This window comes from Camarhynchus parvulus, chromosome 3 (assembly GCF_901933205.1).
Source record: "Camarhynchus parvulus chromosome 3, STF_HiC, whole genome shotgun sequence".
Taxonomy (NCBI): domain Eukaryota; kingdom Metazoa; phylum Chordata; class Aves; order Passeriformes; family Thraupidae; genus Camarhynchus; species Camarhynchus parvulus.
This window is the reverse complement of record NC_044573.1, coordinates 102,436,467-102,455,653: the sequence shown is the minus strand read 5'-3', so window position 1 is coordinate 102,455,653 and position 19,187 is coordinate 102,436,467. Positions and strand designations below refer to the sequence as shown.

General features: G+C 36.7%; 1 protein-coding gene across 2 annotated transcripts in view; it reads left to right on the top strand.

Moving 5' to 3' along the window:
- Window positions 1–19,187, top strand: part of MMS22L (MMS22 like, DNA repair protein) — an 88,651-nt gene that overhangs the window by 11,251 nt on the left and 58,213 nt on the right. For both annotated transcript variants that reach the window (XM_030944989.1, XM_030944988.1), the window contains exons 8-13: window positions 1,930–2,060; window positions 5,375–5,488; window positions 6,562–6,741; window positions 12,745–12,807; window positions 18,096–18,215; window positions 18,638–18,858. In XM_030944989.1, the coding sequence (XP_030800849.1) occupies window positions 1,930–2,060; window positions 5,375–5,488; window positions 6,562–6,741; window positions 12,745–12,807; window positions 18,096–18,215; window positions 18,638–18,858 (829 nt within the window). The remainder of the gene's footprint in view (window positions 1–1,929; window positions 2,061–5,374; window positions 5,489–6,561; window positions 6,742–12,744; window positions 12,808–18,095; window positions 18,216–18,637; window positions 18,859–19,187) is intronic.

Here is a 19,187-nt window from a genome sequence, read left to right as displayed (position 1 = left end):
GCATATAACTTACCTAATTTTCCCATCTTGATTTGTCCAGAATCAAAACTACTTTTGGTAGTTTTTAACCATAGCTGTCTGTACTTAATGGGGTAAACTCAGATACAGTAAAGATAGGTTCTTTGTGAATCATCATGCAGCTCAAATTAAATAAAATTGTATTAGGAATTTGCTCTGTCAAAACAAAGATCACAGAGTTCATACTCAACTGATGCAGCATACTAAATATTTAATAACAATGCACTTCTTGACATCACAAATAGAAATGCATTTAGAGCTATTCAGAATGCATAACAATGAATGGCAATTTGATGACAACAATGTAGGAAAAGTGTCCAGGCATGGACCAGAACAAGGATTCTCAGAGGACAGAATCTGTATTGCTAAGCATGTGTGACACTAAGAAAATATTGGGCAAAAGAAGAAGCCTCAATCAGGGGAGCTTATAAAAGTACAGAAAGAAAAGGGCAAGGCAATATCTTTTTTTTTTTAAAATTATAAGGCTTTAAAAGGGCAAAAAGTAAGTTGATAAGAGTAAGCTGTTCATAGAAGTTAGATTAAAAAGGTCATAGAATGCAATTGAAAAACTCAATTTCAGAGTAGTTCAGTTTGCTGAAGAATTGTAAATAAAGAAAAGAACTTTATTTGCTTTGTGAGGCTTATATCTGTTTTTCATGTCCTTTCTACCAAAATAAATCACAAAAGTGTGTTTTCTTTCACAAGTGGTGTGTCACTGCAGCCGTACCTTCCCTCACACCACGTGAGTATAAGCTGTGGATATAAATTCCACGTAGGAATTGCAACAGTTGAAGTAATGTTGAGGTATAGAAAGAACACACTATATGCTTACCCCAGTAACTGGTGTTGAATGTGAACTCTTGGATTAGCTTTTGCCTGCTCCAAGTGCTGTCACAACACAGCCTTGCTCCCATTAACACATTTTCTCTGTTTCTACATTACTGTGTACTGTGTAGGTTGGCTTTTTGTTCCATAGTTCTAAGTTTCTCTTAATGATCCATTGTGGGATAGTGTGTTTGCCTTTTTTAGAGCATTTTGGAGAAAGGATAGTGAAACTGTTGGAGGCAATATATTTTCCAGAATTCAATATTTATTTCTAGATAATGTTCTGATTTATAATACGGTCATCTATCTTTGTAAGAGAAAGCTCATGATTTTTAACAACAAAATTTACTAGTCAAGGCAGTCATATCTCTACATACATTATCTTGCATTCTTATATGCTTAGAATTTCCTAGGTTTTTATCTCATTCTGTGAAGTGTTCTGAGTGGAAACTTCACACTGCTGAGACCAGTGGCAGGATAGTGGATTCAGGGCTTCACCTTATATTTCCAGAAATAAAATACAGGCTCATTCTATGTATTGTCTGCTCCACTGATGTCAAGGGAGATGTACTGTTGAAAAGCTTGTGGGATAAGATCTTACAGCCTCTTAACTTCACCATTTTATCTGTTAATGCCTACAAATGCTCAAGTTGGAACATGATCGTGCCAGCTTTCTACATCAACACATCTAAAGGAAAGTGTTAGACCTCTCCAGAATTGTTTGTCATCAACTTGCATATCTGCAAAACATGTCATGATTCCAGAACATGCGCACTGCCATGTGACAAAGAGGAACTTGCAGATAAATAAATCTTTATTCCTCTGCAAAATCTGTGCCAATAAAAGGCTGTAAAGTGCCAAGCTTTTTTACTGTCAACCTGAATAATACCAGATTTCAGTGCAATGATGGAGATTAGCTTGAATTTAGGATGAGCTTTCTCACATGAATTTATAAATTAAAATTACATACAGGTCAAGAGGCCCATTCTAAAACATATATATGTCTTAAAAGAGAAATCCTGTCTGTTTTGTATTGCTATAACCAAACCTGGAACTAAACAATTCTACTTTTCTTTTGTATTTTAGGACAAGTTGTATATGCTAACCATTTCATTAATCTAACTGGAGAGAATCTAACCAATATCAGTTTATTTGAAAAACAGTCTGGAAATCTCATATCTGATTTAATAAGGTTGGCCATCAACAAATATACAAAGGTAACTCTTTTTCCTTATACAGGCCATGGGCAGTTATATGCTTTTACTGGGAACCATATGAATTGGGTATTCCACCAGTGCATGGATGACTTCTTAGTGCTTAGTTGTAAATGTTAGTATGGCTTTGTATTTCCATGTTTTAAAGAGTGTTATTTGTTAGGAGCTCAAATTGTGTTATATTTATTCATGACCATCTGGCAGTTGAATGAGACAGTAATATTGAAATGCACTGTGTACAGAGCAGAAGTGAGTGCCACATTTTCTAAGTTCAGTGTTCCAGGTTTAATGCCAAACATGGCACAGTCTAAAAGGTTTAGATAAATGCAAAAAGAAAGTCTTTTCAAACTCTCTGAACAGGAACAAAAAGAGGATAAGTCTAATCCTGGCAGTAAGCTAACTGGACACTTAGAGAATGTCATATTACAGTTTATTGTTGCAGTGTGCCTATTTCCACCACCTCATCTTTCTGTTAGAGCACTTCTGCATTTGTCATGGGAAAGCTTTTCTGTGTCTTCTCTTTTCCTTTTTCTTTCCTTCTATAGCTGCAGTGTTTTTCTCACTTGTTTTGAGCACTCCAGAGCTAGGTCATAATAGCTCTGTATAGCAGCCAGTAAAAGAGCTGTGTAATCTTTGTGTCATTGTGAAACCTGCTTTAGATGGACGTGTGTGATCCATGAATTCAGGACTGAACTCTGAGAAAAAATAGCAGTGACCACTGTATAATTTATGTTTTCCTAGTACAAAAGCATAAGAAATAGAGTCCCTCTTCTTCATGTTACTTTTGAGGGTGGGGGAAATGGCTGTACTAGCCTTTGATAACTGTTCTTTTAAAATACCTTCCTGTAGAAAACTGTTACCTCTCAAAATCAGTTTTGATATATTAAATTCAGATAATACTGCAACCTTCTCCCCTAACAAAAGGCAAATAGATGAGGATAACATTTTATAACAGAAAATTCAAATAGTGTCTTTCTGTTGAACACAGTGCTTGATGGTAGGCTTGAAAATTTCAGATAGTAAAATGACAGATTCTACATACTTTCACAGAGCCATGTTACAAAGAGAGAAGATTGTTTTGCCACTGCTTTTTCTTAAGCTTTCTCTAGGCTTGGGCCACACTGCTTGAATTAGTTCTATTTGAGATTAATTTCTAAAGTGAAGCTTGCACTTGAGCTGGTGCCTCCTATAGTATGCAACCCTTCTGTCATCCTGTAATGGAAATACCATCCCTCAAAATTGTTCAAAATGCAGTTAATACCCCTAGTAGGTGGCACCATCAGCTCATCACTACAACATGTCCTTGGGCTTTTGGCTGAGAACATTCATGAGTGCAGCTCTTAACATTTGTGGATATCCTTGGAAAGAGGGACATAAACTCTAGTGTTCCAGACTCATATTTTCAGATTGGTTTCTTGGGCAGCTCTGATATCAAGGTGCTTGACTTGGATCATGTACTGACTCCAGTGTGCTCTGAGACATGTTTGGCAGAGAAATATGTATCTGTGGATATCTTTCTTCTGTCTTTAGCAGTCACACCTCTGGCACCAGAACTGTATTGTCCCAACAGCACCACAATTTTGGGTTTTAAACATTCTTACCAAGACACTGAAATGAGGGTGCTGTGAGAGGAAATGTGGAGTATCTCTGAAGAAGGCAGTATCATGACTATCCTTAGTCTAAGCAATATCTGTATGATGTCTTGCTTTGATACTACTACCCAGAGTCTGTCCTGAATGGATATGTGCATTTTCATATTTCATATTTTCATATTTATAATTGAAATTATTTAAACCTGTATGAAACTGTAGTTGTAAACATATTCTAAAGGTGGATAATAAATAAGAAGTTTGCATCCTAATAGAATATTATACAGATTTGAAATTACTGGTGATATACTTGTTGTTCTAACTGTGAAAGTGTAGGTTTTTAGTCATTCACTCCCACTTCTATAATGTCTCACACAGTCACTGCTGTCACTGGCATTGTGTATTTTGATTTAACTTTTAATTTGCACTGTTAGGTTTCCAAATTCAGAAATTATTTTAAGTGCCAGTGTGATTAGAGAATAGCTGTGCAGGAATGGATCAGAAAAAACATGAGGATATAAAAATTCAGGCTCCACCTCATCAGATGTGGATGGCTAGGAGTTAGTTGGCTAAACTAGTCACCTGAGGTACTTTTATTGTCATGGAAGGATAACAACCGTTCTGCAGTGGGATTCATTGATCTCTCTAGGTACCTATTCCCCTCTGTTTGCTTTAGAGATATGTGGGTTGATTATTCAAACTAGGACTACTCATTGTTTAGGGATAAAATGAGTATAAGCTGCTTTGTTTTCCCTCTTTTCTTTCTACATTTCTGCCATTGTGTCCTTGCTTGAAGGCAAAAAGTGCTGAACTGAGCTATTTAAGCAAAGCTTTTCTCCCAGTTTTTGCCACTTCTGAATACTGTTCGATGGGTTCATGTGTCTAAGGACAGTGTAAGTGAAGTTTTATCTATAGTATGATTATTTCAAATACAAGTCTGGTAGATCTTAAAATCATTAAAGCATACAGAGTTTCTTTATGTATTTAGCACTTCTTTTTGCTGTTTTGTTTTGTTTCACAATTGAGAGAATGTAAAATTGAAAGATGAATCACAAGAAGACTATTTTGCATTTGAAATGCATCAGTCTGAGTGAATTTTGTTAAATATGGAATAGTAATCAAGTAATGTACATGACTTGAAATATGCTGTTTTCTGCATATTAAAAGAATGCCTTGCAGTAAATTTACCGAAAAGCAGATTTTGTGAAATGTTGTGGGAACATTAACATCCTCATCATGCCAACAACAACAAATTCTACTAGCATTATGCCTAGTCATTAAGGATTTTTCAGTTAAAAATAACAATAATAACTGGTAAATAATTTGAAATCTCTTTCTTCTCAAGAACATCAACAAAATGTAATCAATCATTTTCTTTTCCCTAATATCAGACAATGAATTAGTATTTATGGTAACTTCTTTTCATTTAGGACATGGAATGCCATTTTTGTGTGATTAAATAATGTCTGAGAGTGGATCAGAAGAAACTAGGAAATAGCACAACCTATAATTTATTTAGAATTAGGAAAGAGTCTATATTGTATGAGAGAGATATTTGGGATGTTAGTGAAATAATGTACCTTTGAATGAGTAATTCTAACTATATTATTTACCTGAAAAAGCACTCCTCAAACCAAACAGCCAAGACGAGAAGAAATATTGATATATAAAACACCATTTCAAAAATTAACACTTCTGTGAGTAATTTTATTCTATATTCTCTTTCAGGTGCGACCTTCTGAGGCTCTTACTAGTAGCCATTATTCCTGTACCTGCATTAAAGAACTATGGATTCTACTTATTCAATTGCTGGACCACAGAAATAAAGGGTCTAATACAGAGGTAAAGGAAGAAAACTGTTACATGTGCAGTACAGTCACCAGATGTTCCCATCCATTTGGCCATGAATGCGCAGATCTGATGGTAGAACTGAACTCATATTTGCTCCAGGAGAACTGCATGCCAACTGTAATGCCTTGGGTCACTGTCTTAAATGTGCATGAAATCTTAACTCTAGGTTTGCAGTGTGCTGTTGGGTTATGACCTAGGGCATTGATAAGGAGCACTCCTAGTGCTAAAGAAAGCAAAGCAAAGGAATACTGTGAAAGTTCTATTCTTTTTATGGAACACCAAAATACAAAAAGTCATGTTTACCTATTTTTAAAAAAAAAAATTTGCAGTTTCTGTAATATGTCACGCAGTGAGTCATCTCCAGGCATTAGAAAAAACATGGGTACAGTCAGAACAATGATCCAGCTAGCTCATGTTTCTGTTTTTTGTTACCAGGAGCTAGATAAGGTGGGTGAAATACACATGCAAAGAAGTCCCAGAGAGCTTCCTTAAAAGTAGAAAGATAGGCACAGGCTGTAAGAAGTAGTAATGTTGTCATATGGGCAAGGGTCTGAGTCAATGAGAATTAATCAGTTTGTCAGGGCTGGAACAGACTGTGACAAAACAGGGAACTGGAATCTCTATTTGCTGTCTTTCACATTGATTCTCTACCACCTACTGTATTCCTCCTGGTTAGGATAGTCTGGCACTAGAAGTTTTTCAGAATTATGTTATAACAATTCTTCATTAAAGAACTCTAATCTTTCTCTTGTGAGTGTTGAGGCACCATCCTGTCTGCATATCATCAATCCATCAGCTTGTAGTTTTGCCTGTGAAATATTGTACTGGTGACCCAAGCTTGTCCTTTCACAATGCTTTCTACTGACATTTGAGAGAGGACTTTCTAAGGTAGCCTTGAGTTTTCTGTGGTAATACTCACAACTGCTTTTTTTCATTTTCTTTAAATGACTGTCGTCTTGCATTCTCTGTAAAAGCAAATTAATCAATAGGACAGTGTTGTAGAGAAAATTAACATAGGTTTTGTTATTGGAGACAGTTCAAATTACCTTTTGCATTTGCTACAGTGTTTCTGGAGCTTGGTGAACACAACCCTAAAGAATATCTTTGAACGGCCAAGTACTTCTGAAAGTGTGTCTGGGTTTGACACAGTTCAATGTAAAGACCCATTGAGTTTTAGCTGGTGGATGATGAATCATCTGGCACCACTCTACCAGTTTGACCGTAATGGAAATCTAGATGAAAAGGTGGGTATGCTTTTTTCTGAATACCTAAGAGTTATTATAATTGACCTTGATCTTTTTGGTTGTTTTTGTTGACAGAAAACAATGAATTTTTTAATGCAGGAATTTTCATACTCCTTAAAAGAAGTTGTTTTTCTGTTGGAAGTGTTAAGATGTGCTTTGTACAAGTCAGTAAATGTTCCAGGAGTTCCAGACATATTCATGTTACATACCAGATATTCAGTAGATAACTGTGTGAAGGAAACTTGAAATATGCCAACTAGTCAGTAGCACATATACTTAATGACGTAGCATATGTTTTAAGATTGTCTGCCTGTAATATAAATGCTTCACTGGATTTCTTGTTTTAGGAATTGAGCACATGAGTTTGGGGTTTATGAAGTATAAACCTCAAACACTGACTGTGTAATTATTAATGCCACTTATTTTTATAAAGTGATAGCTCTGCTCTGGATAAATTTCCGTCTGTCTAATTGCATTACCTTTGCATCCATAACATCATAAGATGTTTGTGTATACAGCCTCATTTTTGTGTTGGTATGCTACCAATACACGCTGTCTAATGACTTTAATTCAAGTTTTGGTTTAGGAAACTTGCACTTGCTGAGGCAATTCATCCATTTTGAGATGTATAAAAGCGGACAATTTTTCTTAATTGTCTATAGAGAAAGCTTGTTAGAAGCCAATGAGGTGGATGAAGACCCAGAAACTGTGGGGTTTGGGGTGTTCTTGGTGTGGTGTGTTTTGCTTGGATTTTTTTCCCCAGCAGTGTTTTTTGCACTAAGGAGACTCCAGTCATGCCATCCTCTGTCATTTCTCCTTCTGTTCTTTTATGCTGTTACTGTTATTCTTTTTTTTCTGTTTGTTTTGGGGTTTTTTTTTGTTGTGTTTTTTTTTTTTTTTGGGAGGGGGTGTTGGAGGTCTCTTTGTTTGTTTGATTTTCAGGTTTTTTAGTGTGGCGGCTTTTTAACTTTTTGGCTGCGTTGCCCATATTCCGTGATTTTCGAAGCATAAACTGTGGCATCTTCCACAAACTGGACTTAGTTGCCCTTTATTGTGAATTGTCTTTAATTATTTGTAATTTAACAGCGCATATTAAAACTGGAAAGGCCATACCTTCTTTCTGTTAAAATTGGTACTGTGATTTCCATTCCTGATTTAGGATGAAAGGTTAAAACCTGAAAATGTGTTTGTGAACTGCATATCTGTAAGAAGGGAAGAATGATCATGCATGTTGAGCAGTTTTGATAACTTAAAATCCCTTTCTTTGTCTTTAAAAGCAGTAAGTCTGTAAATAGAAAATGAAAGAAAAGTGTTGAAATTTTGAGAATGCTTACAATCCTAAGTAAAATTAGACTTTCCAAAAAAATTAAGAATTACTTGGATTTTCTAATCTGCAAATTTATTTTAAAAAAATTAAATGTAGCGAAGGTGTGTTAATTCATTTGTTGAATACTTCATTGAAAACTCATGGCCATGTCTGTTTGCTGGCGATGTGGCATGCTTATGCTGCTTCTGTTTGCCAGTTTACAAATCCTTTAGGAGGCTATGGCAGGCTGCTTGTTATCATGTGGCAAAGTGAAGCAACTTCTTGCACATTTATACAGTGTAAAGTTGCAGACCAGGTCTGATTGTTACACTGAAAATTGTCTCAAGCTTCCCTTGGTTTTGCATGCTGCTGCCTGGTGGGGGAGAGGGACACAGTCCAGAGAGGATTATAGAGGGACCTTGCATGATAGAATTACTACACTTCTGCTTCTTAGCAGAATTTAGAAAGTGAGAAAATCTCGGGGTCAGCTGCTTGTTCTCTGCCCCCGAGGTGAGTTGGGTGGTCCAGGGAGCGACCCCAGGCTCTGAAGAATGAGACTGGACTCTTTGTTGTTCGGTCTTCAGGTTGTTTATTAAGTCTTATCTACAAAATTTTCTCCCTGGCAGACAGAGGTCTGACCAGCAAGGCAGCCACGACGCTCTCCGACCGCTCCCAAGGCTGCGCTGTCTCTTATACCACAAATTACGTATATCATATTTACCTTTACCTTCCAATACCTATCACCCATGTTGGACAGTGCACCCCTATTCTAAACCAATCCCCAAGTGCTAACATCACAGCAGAAGATGGAGGCCAAGAAGAAGAAGGAGAAAGGCTGGACACACCCAGTTCCCTCCATCTTGCCTCCTGAACCCCCATACCAAAAAACCCAAAATCTTCTTTTCCAGCCCGTGATAATTTCACTATTATTCTACCTAAACTGTTGTGGCTTGCTGATCTTCATATAAGGTTGGTAATTTGCTCCATGGGTCATAATCAAAACCACAGGTGTCTTGGGCTCTGTGACAGGGTCTCTGAGACCCCTAGCAGGGGTCCTGGTGTCCTGGACAGCCAGAGGTGTGTCCTGGGTCCCGACAAGAAAAGGTTATTCCCAGGTGGAATACAGAAATCTGTGTGAAGCACACATTTATACTGGGTTTCTTATATTTAATGCCCTAATCCAAATACAGTGATACTGATTACTTTCATCATTGGGGCTTTTTTCCTGTATCTCACTCTGATAGATACTCGGTATTTAGCCTCATGAGAGATTGGTTTTTTTTGCCCCAGGCACTGTATTATTTACATAAGCCAAAAAAAAATGTAGAATAGGAAAAGGATTCCTGTTGTTCTTATTTTAAAATAGGAATCTGAGACACAGTGACAGGAAGCAACTTGCCCAAGATTAAATAATGCTTTTCCTTTAGACCCCACCTGGGAGAAGAGAATTTCCAAGTCTTGATTTGTAAATCATGAGACCATCCTGTGCATGCTTCTCTTGATGTTTCCAGTAGTCTTTATGTTCAAACTGTTAGCTCTGCTTTGCATTTCTGAGTTACTGTGAGTTTGTCCAGGGATCCCTGTTCTCATACAAAAAAATCTTATCAGTAACATCAGGGCCTTCTCACCCACCACAGTAATATAATCTGTCATGGACAGGTTAATGGTAACCATCCCTTTAGGTCCTGTTCCCCTCCTTGAATTGCGACCTCAAAATATTTTTTGAACATTATAAGGTAAAACAATCTCTGATACGAATTTGTGAAGTCAGTACAATTACATGAGGACTCTGTTGTCCTGTTTTGTTGATTAACATATGATGCAATGGCTTTGTGACACATGCTTTCTTTTAGTTAACTCTGATCAGAGGTGGGAGTGTGATGTGTCATAATGATGGTTATTCATGTGCTCTGTAGCAAAAATTGCCTCTAAGCCTATGTCATCTGTGGAATATTTTCAGTTTTTTAATGTGGTCTGCATGGCTGTAAGGTTGTTATGAAAGGTTTTAAAATTCCAAATAGGTTTCAGACTTGCTTCTTTTTATTTTTTCCCCCTTTAGCTCATAAAATGCGATTTCAAATATGCAATGATTCATATATATTGAATATATATTTCGCATACATTAAACCACATTTTTAAACTAGAAACTTTTGGACAGATTTCTTAGAGACTGTTCTGAGGGATGTACAGTACGTGTCTCTTTCCATATTCCCCTGTTCAAGTCCCACTTCACTCTTCTGAAAAGTAGGATTTGTATATTTAAAACTCAAGTGGGACCTGATGAGAAAATTTGCCACTTCTGAACGTTGCAGGGGTCAATTTTAATATCCTCTAGGCTAAGGTAATATAGGCAGAGTTACTTGGGGCTAAGAATTCTTGCCTTTGAATAGAATAATCTGAAATGACTGTGTGGCAAGATATGCAAACATGGACTTCCAGCTAAGAAGCCTAATATGGCTTTTCCAGGTACTCAGCTGTTAGTCCTTGCAAAAGTTTCTTCCTGCAAACTCAGCTCAAGTTTTTAGTTTTAGCAGCACTTCTGTGCACTGTGAGGTCTCTGGGTTCTGTTGATTTCTAGGACTCTCTGTGGGTGGAGGGAGGATGTTTTAAGTGGTTTGGAGTCAAAGATGTAGGCTCTATGTATGTTTTGACAGGGACAGATTGTAAACAACGGTAAACAGGTGCTGTGCCATATTGCCAGTGCAGTAGGGAATACTGTTTGGATATAAATCCATGGGGATTTGAATGAAGCAGGTCTGTTAAAATATAGATACAATTGTAACTAAAAAGAGTGCAGCAGGTGGTTAGTGTCCTTCTTTCCTGAGTTTGGACTGAACTTGGGTGCACTCTTGTAATCAATCCCAGCTGGTGTCAGGAGTTTGCCCTAGATTATTCCAAGATCTTGTAAGGTGATCTGCATACTGCAGACGAGCTGGAACTTTGGCAGTAAACACCTGTTGTATAAAACATGTGTCCTTGGTCTATGGTACTGCTAAAAACACGTTCTAAGCAGCCTGATTCAAACATTCAATGCTCTCATAGACATTTAGCATAACTCTAATATCTACTTATTGCTGCCAAAACTGGTATTTTAGCAGTTCCTTAGCTTTCCTTGAAATCTGTAGTAGGATGTTGCCCATGCATAGGTATTCATGTAACATCAGGCTCTGAAACACAGTCAAATATTGAATGTACATAATGGCCAGATTTGTCCAGAAATGCTGATTGTTCCTAACCCTGGGTTTACCTGTTATTGAAGTGCTGCTTTACTCCTTGACTGTCTGTTGGTGCAATGTCCTCCTGACACCATGCTAGCTCTGATTTCATGATACAGAGCCTTTGGCATCAGTAACAGCTTAAATTCTATTCACTACCCTAGGCATGATATGCCCTCTGCTGTTCTGGCACAATTTTTGGTCTCCATTTCCTGTGACCTAAGTCAGGCCCTATTCCCTTTTTCATTCTTTCTTCCTCTCCTAAAGCTCTGTGTTGATTCACTGTTCTGGCTCAGAGTCTCACACACAGAAGTATCAGAACAACTGAGCAGTGGCATGCTATAGCTGTGAGGGCAGAAAGTGGAGCTCAGGATGAGAAAGAAACAATGGGAATTTCTTAACTGATATGGGTCAAGTTCCTGAATCATGAAATCACAGCTTTAGTGTAACTTTCTATAAATCTGTCCTTTCATTTATATTTGTTCCATCAACAGTCTATGGGCTGTGACTTGCTATCGTTATCTTTCAGTATTGTCTTTTTCTTGTAGTATAAGTGTAAAGTCATCAAGTAGTCAAATAGTGTTGGATGAGTATTAGTGCATTTTTTAAAAGAATTAATTTTTAAATTTATCTTGGTACTTTGTGGAGTTCTGTGTGAAACTGTCGCCAAACCACACCATTAACCAGTTTAATCAGTAGCAGAGGATGATGGAGCACAATGGTGTTGCTGCTGGAAAGTAGTTATATTTCAATTACCAAAGCATAAAATACTCTTTATTGTAAATTCTAAGCTGATGTTTAAAGGACAGCTATCTGCAAAATAATGTACAAGGCTTAACAGCTGTGGTAGTGGAGGAAACAAGTAAGGCAGGACAATGATGGAAGTACGATGTTCACACATCTACTTATCTACAGAGGCTATATACGTAGCTGTATGTAAGAGATGATTGTTGAATCTCCTAGAAATGTAAGTATATTGGCCTTGTTGCCATTTATTTTTCTCCGGAGAAAATGGTCTTAGTTGCAAAGCCTTGTACCCTTTTCTTTCCTGCTTTGCATAAATAGATGGGAAAAAAAAAAGCAAGAAACTGTGAGATTATACCTTTTCTTCCTTCTTACTCCTTATAGCTTCCTTTTTACAGTACATTAAAGAAAGAAACTGTAAGGCATACTGCTTGGGCTAATAACAAATGCCTAATTTTTTTGCATCTCCATTAAAAATAAAGGTTGGATTGCAAATGAGTCACCTAAAGTGGTTCAAGTTGCATACTTCTTATTTTTATTAGCTTTCTGAGGGCTAATTTTTAGGACAGATATCAGTTACGTGCATATAACAGAAAAGCTCTTTTTGGTGATGACTACTGTATTCTGTCATAAAATTAAATATTTCTGGAAATATTTTGTCTGCTTACTTTTGTGTTATTACATAGTGCTTCCTGTAAGGGATACAAATGCTATTTCATGTCGATAATTATTTTTCAGAAACAGAAGGAATCCAATTGGAAATTTGTGGAGGAGCTCCTTAAAAAATCCACTGATGCTCAAGTAAGTGTATAAAGGAAAGAATAATGAACAAGGAAAGTGTCAGGGATGCTTTCAGGAAAAGACAGTGCATGAAACAAAGTCCAACTAACAAGTGTATTTTTGGAGTTGTAGTGTTTTTATCACTGGTAAATGAACAACCTTGACATAGCTAAACTATGACAGTGTACAGTTCCCTCCTTGTTAGCAGTTCCACTTGCTTTAAAGTGCTTGTGCTTGATGCTAAATTGTCAGATAAAGAAAAAAGATAATTATCCTGGAAGGGTAGTATATGGCTTCTTAGACAAGATGTATTCAGAATAAGAACTGGATGCTTAGAAAATGTAAATCAGATACTGAATGTAAGGATATCAAGTTGAGGAGACATGATGAAGGAGATAGTCAGTTGCATTGAAAATTCAGCTATATCCTCATCACAGCGGGAAGGTGACTTGCCTTGCTGAGCAATTTGTCTTACAGGCTTGAATCAAACTCTTACTGATAAGGTTCTAGTTTCTGAGCACTCATTTCATACCTTATCATTTTTCTTTCTGCAGAACTGTTAATGCAATGCTTCATGGCCCAGAGGTCAGAATTGACCTCCTTTTAATATGCTTTTAAATACTCTGTTCATCAAGTTTTTTAAAATAAGTTACATTGTAGCTCTGTAAATTTGTCCTGAAGTTGCATGGCACAAATTGCAAATGTTGTATCGGCAATGCCTGTAAAAATAATTTCTTTATTTATGTATGTTTAGGACAAGAATAAACATGTTTATTTTTTCATTTGGTATATGAAATTAAGAAAAATCCTACAAAGTTCTGTTTTTGAAAGCAGAAGGGGAATCGGTTCTTTCAGTTTTTTTAATTATAAAACTGTCTTGCTCATGGAGAAGCAATATCTGTTGTTAAAGCTGGAATACAGAACAATACTTGTTACAGCTTTTTGACAAGAAAATATTTGTGCCTCTTAGGAGAGTTGAAATGATAGCATGAATTTTCAGATTTCTAAACATAAACTCTAATGTTTGGCTGCGTAGTTGTACTCTATCAGCTTAAAAGATTAAGTCTTTTTGAATGATTTTACAGTATATGACAAAATACAAATTGTGCATATACGTTAAAACCCCAAGTGATGTCAGTACTTATTGGATGCGTTTACCATTCTGTGAGAGAAATTGGAGAGATTTAGATAAGATGCATAAAAACTGAGTAGCTTATTGGCCACCTTCCTGTTTGCATCTTCTGTGTGGCAGCAACCTGAGACACACATTTGTAGTTAATGTTCTTTTCTTCAAAATAATCCCCTTTTCTTGTGAGTGTTTATTACTTTGAATAAAGATTACTTTGAAAAAGAACATACATAAAATATGCAGTTTTTTGATGCTTTTGTAAAAAAAGTATTGAACTGTAGACAGTTTAGAAAGGCAGCTAAGTGGCCAAGTTCAGAAAACTTGCATATTGAGTCAGTCATGACACAGTAATATGAAGCAAATATGTGTTTTAATTTCCAAAGGCAACCACTGTTGGAATTAAACCCTCATTTGCCAAAGACATGGTTGTAACTATTACCAACCATCTAAGGAGCCATCTAGTTTATTTCCTTTTTTATTTGTTCATTATTTTTTCTTGCATTATGGAGTTAGCTGCCCGAGGGAAGTGCTCCTTGGGGAACATTAATTCCTGTATGTGCATGCACAAGTGAATGGAGTACTTTTTTAAAACACGCATCCTGCTCCCTATCCCTGCACAGCAGCCTTCCTGACAGTGTCTAGGAAGGAGAATTCTTTTGCCAGTAGACATGTCCATCTCCTCTGTTGATCTGTCAGCTTCAAGTGGCCACTCCTACCTTTTATCTTATCCTTTGCATCTCTTAAGTATTTCTGAGTCCAGAAAATGTAGTAATGAGAAGTACAATGAGATATCAAGAAGTCAGTAGTGAAACGGAGCATTGAAAAGTGGGAAAAAGCAAAACTGATAGTAGTACTCTTTGAATGAACAGCAGGACAGAATTGATGATACTGCCTATTAACACTTGGCATGACTTTGTTAGTTAATCCTATCTGAGCCATCCTTTTCAGCATATAGCCTGTTATCTACTAAAGATGCACAGCAATAGCTGTGCAAAATAAATTAAAAGAAATAATAGTGCTGAATTGCCCATTTGCTAGAGAGGGTGGGAGTTGGTAGTTAAAAACTTCATTTTTAGTTATATGGCAACTTAAAAACTAACCACATTTAGTACTATGTCCATCAGCCTCATAATCTTGTGCTTGTTGCTCCCTAATTTCCCTATAGCTTGTAGACTGTATGCTCAGAAGAATGGCAATTTACACTGAATGGAGGGAGGAATGAAGAAGAAATCAAGTATGTGTAGTTTTGTGTGTTCAAAAGCATCTGAAAAAGGTGCAGAACATGCATTTGTAAGGTAAATTGATAATCTCCTAACAATGACTGTTAATGTCTCTTCATGTGAGCTTCAGATTCTATGCTGTGAGAAGATGATTCAGTAGGTGTTGTTGTAGCCACTGAGGGTAATAGAGCATCATGAACCAGCAGAAGCTGGAGTTAGCTTTAACATCCTTAGGACAGCTAAGTATTGGGATACAAAAATGCCTAACCATTATTAAATCTACAGCATTTTGGTAGTTTCAATAATACTGTTGTGTTTAGTGGTCCACATGCAGACGCTAGAAAGCCTAAGGCATGTTAATCCAGGATACCCTGGATTTTGGATGTGATGAGGACCTGCAGAAGATTGTGTTGCGTGTCCAGGTGAAGGTGGTTGCGGGGTGCCCCAATAATGCCCTGTTCCCAACAGGAGCTCCTTTAAGATTCAGTCAGCCTGCTGTTGAACAAGGAAAAGATGTGAAGGTGCTCTTCATCCTATGGGATCAGTAGTGATGGGAGCCAAAAGCACCCTGAGATAAGATAGGAGCAGTCGTGGATACCTGGGCAAGTGTAGTGGGCTTCTGCCTTGGATATATCCTTTCAGCTTCAAACAGTTGACCAACAGCTGAGTTCTTCAGCCACAAATTGCTCTCTTTTAAAATTCCAGGTAGATAAGAGTTGACGAAAATTGCTCATGTGAAAAAACTCCCACGTCTATCACAAAAAAAGAGCACTTTTGGGGAAACTAGTTGTATGAGGTGTTTGCTACCTTTTCTGTAATTTGGAATTCTTGTCCAAAAGAAGAAAAAAAAAGCTGGTTTACAATTCTTTTTGTACTGCAAAATGAAAATTATTGTAGTAGTAATATTATCATAATTGTATTTGTCTACAGAATGGCAACATCAAACTGACTAGATTTAGGGGTTGTCAGTATAAGAGGAATTTGTGTTTATGAAGTTTTATTGTGAAAATCAAAAGCTTTTTAGTTTGCAAGTGCTAATAGCAGTCTGTCTTATTAGACTTCTCATTTTAGAGAATAAATGCTTTGTGCTGTTTCATTTCTGCCTCAGTTTTGTTATACTTTCACTGTATTTTTTGTTTAATTCTGCCTTGAGAGATAGAGAAATATTTCTTGGGTTTCTAGGAAAACCAATTTTGATACTACAGTAGGAGGTCATAAGAGAAAAATGTTATGTTTAGATAGTACTATCATTTTGATAGTATCAGGTGTTCCTCCCTTCTGTGATAAATTAAAAGCTGACTACCTCAAGAGTTCTGATAGTATTTCCAGCAGTGCAAGAGACCATTTTAAGCAAAAGAGCAATGAGAGAATCCATTAATCCCAGGGATATTTGAAGTCTGGATACTCTTTTATATTAAATTTGAGATAAAGCCTTCAGTGCTATCATGGTTTTGGAAACTGTTCTAAAACTATAGTTGGACAGATAAATAATGGTTCAAACTGAAGATGCTCTGTTTATTGTTGAATTAATTTAACTGAAGGAGTCATTGTTTGTTGAATTAGATCCTAAACATAACCCTAGATTCAAAATACAACTTCAAGACTAAGCATTCCCTTTCTGGGAATTTTTGAATGGTTTGTGTTTTGGTTTTTGTGTTTCATTTTTGTTTCATTTTTTTACAACATTGTAACTGGGTAGATCCCTCTAGAAAAATAGGTATGTTCGGCAGTAGGATTTTTTGTTTTACATCAAGACTCTTGCTTTTATTCATTAAAAACAGGAGCAGCTGTTCTGTCCCTTTTTTTGTGCAAGATTGGGGTTTTTGGGAATTCTGTTGAATTAATAGTTATGTCATATATTAAAAAATACTTGAGTATCTCCTTTCATTTGTAGGCATTTTTATTATGTTTGAATTACTATTCTGGATATTTTTAATGAGTCTTTACTGGAAAGTTACTTTCCTATTTCATTGGGTTTTGTATCTTACGTGTAATGTCTTGAATATATAATTTTCTATGACAACTGAAAATGTCTTTTCAATTTTCAAGTTGTTTTAGGAATGTACTACTTTAGAAGCCATATGCCCTACGGTAATGGTTCATGAGAAGAGATGGCAGACGTGGTTAGAAGTTCTTGTAGGTGATTGTATACTTGTTTGCAGTGTTGTGATAAAGTGTAGCAAGTCAAGTTTTCCGCATGAATGTATAGCCAGGTAGAGACAAGTTAACGAGTTAGACTCATTTGTGTGGCATTGAAAACAGGAAAAAAACCAAAGACATAGTAAGTCATAAGAAGTAGCACTGTGACTAAATCATAGAATCATGTGATGGTTTGGTTTGGAAAGGACCTTAAAGGTCATCTACTTTCCACACCCCAGCCATGGGGTAGAGGGTGTTAGACAGACACACATGTAAAAGTCTACTCTTAAGACAATTGCACACAAGTTGGTTCATTAAACCACTTTTGCAGGCAGTGGAGACAATAAAGCCCTTACAGGAATTATCACCCTAAAGTAGATGCTTAAAATAGGCTGGGTTAAACACATGATTTTATTTCAGACCATGAAGCTCTTTAATATCCTACCTCCTATGAAAGTTCTGTTTTGTTACCAAAAGCTGGATGAGAATAATTCCACTTTCATTATCCCACAGTTACTACCTGAATGCTTCACTGTGTTCAAATTGTTTGGTATTTCCTATTTTCTTTCCTATGAACCTTTTCAGAAGTCTTTTCTAGCCTAAATGATTCTGTGATTCTATGATTCTGGGATGAACCAGCACTGGCTGGTTTGCAGGGTGCAGTTGTCAGCTTTTATCTCCAAGTTTGTTGCTTGTATTAGAAGATGCATTTACTCAACAGTATATAGTTAAAAATATATTTTATATTAGGAAATTACTTTGAATAGTCTGATGTACTGGTTTTATGTATCCTACAATTAATTTCTTACCTCCTATTCAAGGCTGGTGTGTTGGAGGAACACTTACGAATGCACCTTCAGTGCTGTTTGACTTTGTGTAGTTTCTGGGATTTGAACCTATCTGTTGTCACCATACTCTGGGATTATTACAGCAAAAATCTGGTAAGTAGATGAATATATAGAAATGTAGAATTGCATGTAGACAGTCCTTGATTTTTGCCAATTATTTCAGATTTTCCTGTAGCCAAGCTTGATTGCTATCCTTGTGTAAAACTACCTAATCAATGACAGTATCCTTAAATTTGCTATGTTTGTGTAATGAAATCATGTTTAAATTTGTTATGGTCCATTACATTATGAAATTATAGAATGTGATAATATATTTTAAGTCCTATTTTTCATCAGGCCTACACAGTTTAATATCTTGTAAAAATACTTTCCACACAGTTACAATGCATTTTTATGGTTTTAGCCATGGTAGGAATATATCTTTTTGTTCATGTGAAGGAGTGCATCTTACTGCCTTTGTAATATGGGCATTTATTGTTATTTATAATATTTTCTGTTTTCATGTATTCTTTCAGAACAGCTGCTTTACTGTTCCTTGGCTTGGTCTGAAGGATCTGGCAAATATTAGTAAGACTTCTTTGTCAATGCTTGAGTTGGTGAAACGCTGCTGCTGTGAACAGCAGGTCCCTTCTCTGTACAACTCCAGCAACAGTTACTTCATTTTCCTCAGCATCTTGGCACGGATTATGAAAGAAGAAAACAATGGTGTGCATCCTTGGAAACAAATTAAAGGACGGTATGGATGCTATTTAGTTTGTGTCATTTTGTAACAAGAGTAGTGGGTTAGGGGCCCTTCCAGCCACATGCGAGGTAGAGGGCACTCTGCTCATGACAAAATAAAGGGGGTGAGGGATCCAGGGTGACTCATAATTTGAAGAAGCAGTTGTTCCCTGAAGTTTTTGTTGCCAGCTGAGGCTGTAACTGGGTCCAAGAATCACCTTGGCATCCATAGAGTGGGATGATTTACCTCGTCCCACTGGCCAGGAATTTGGTAGACTGGCAACCAGTGCAGTGGTACAACCCAGTTGCCAGACAGATAATGCAATTAAAGCACAGAAATTGTGT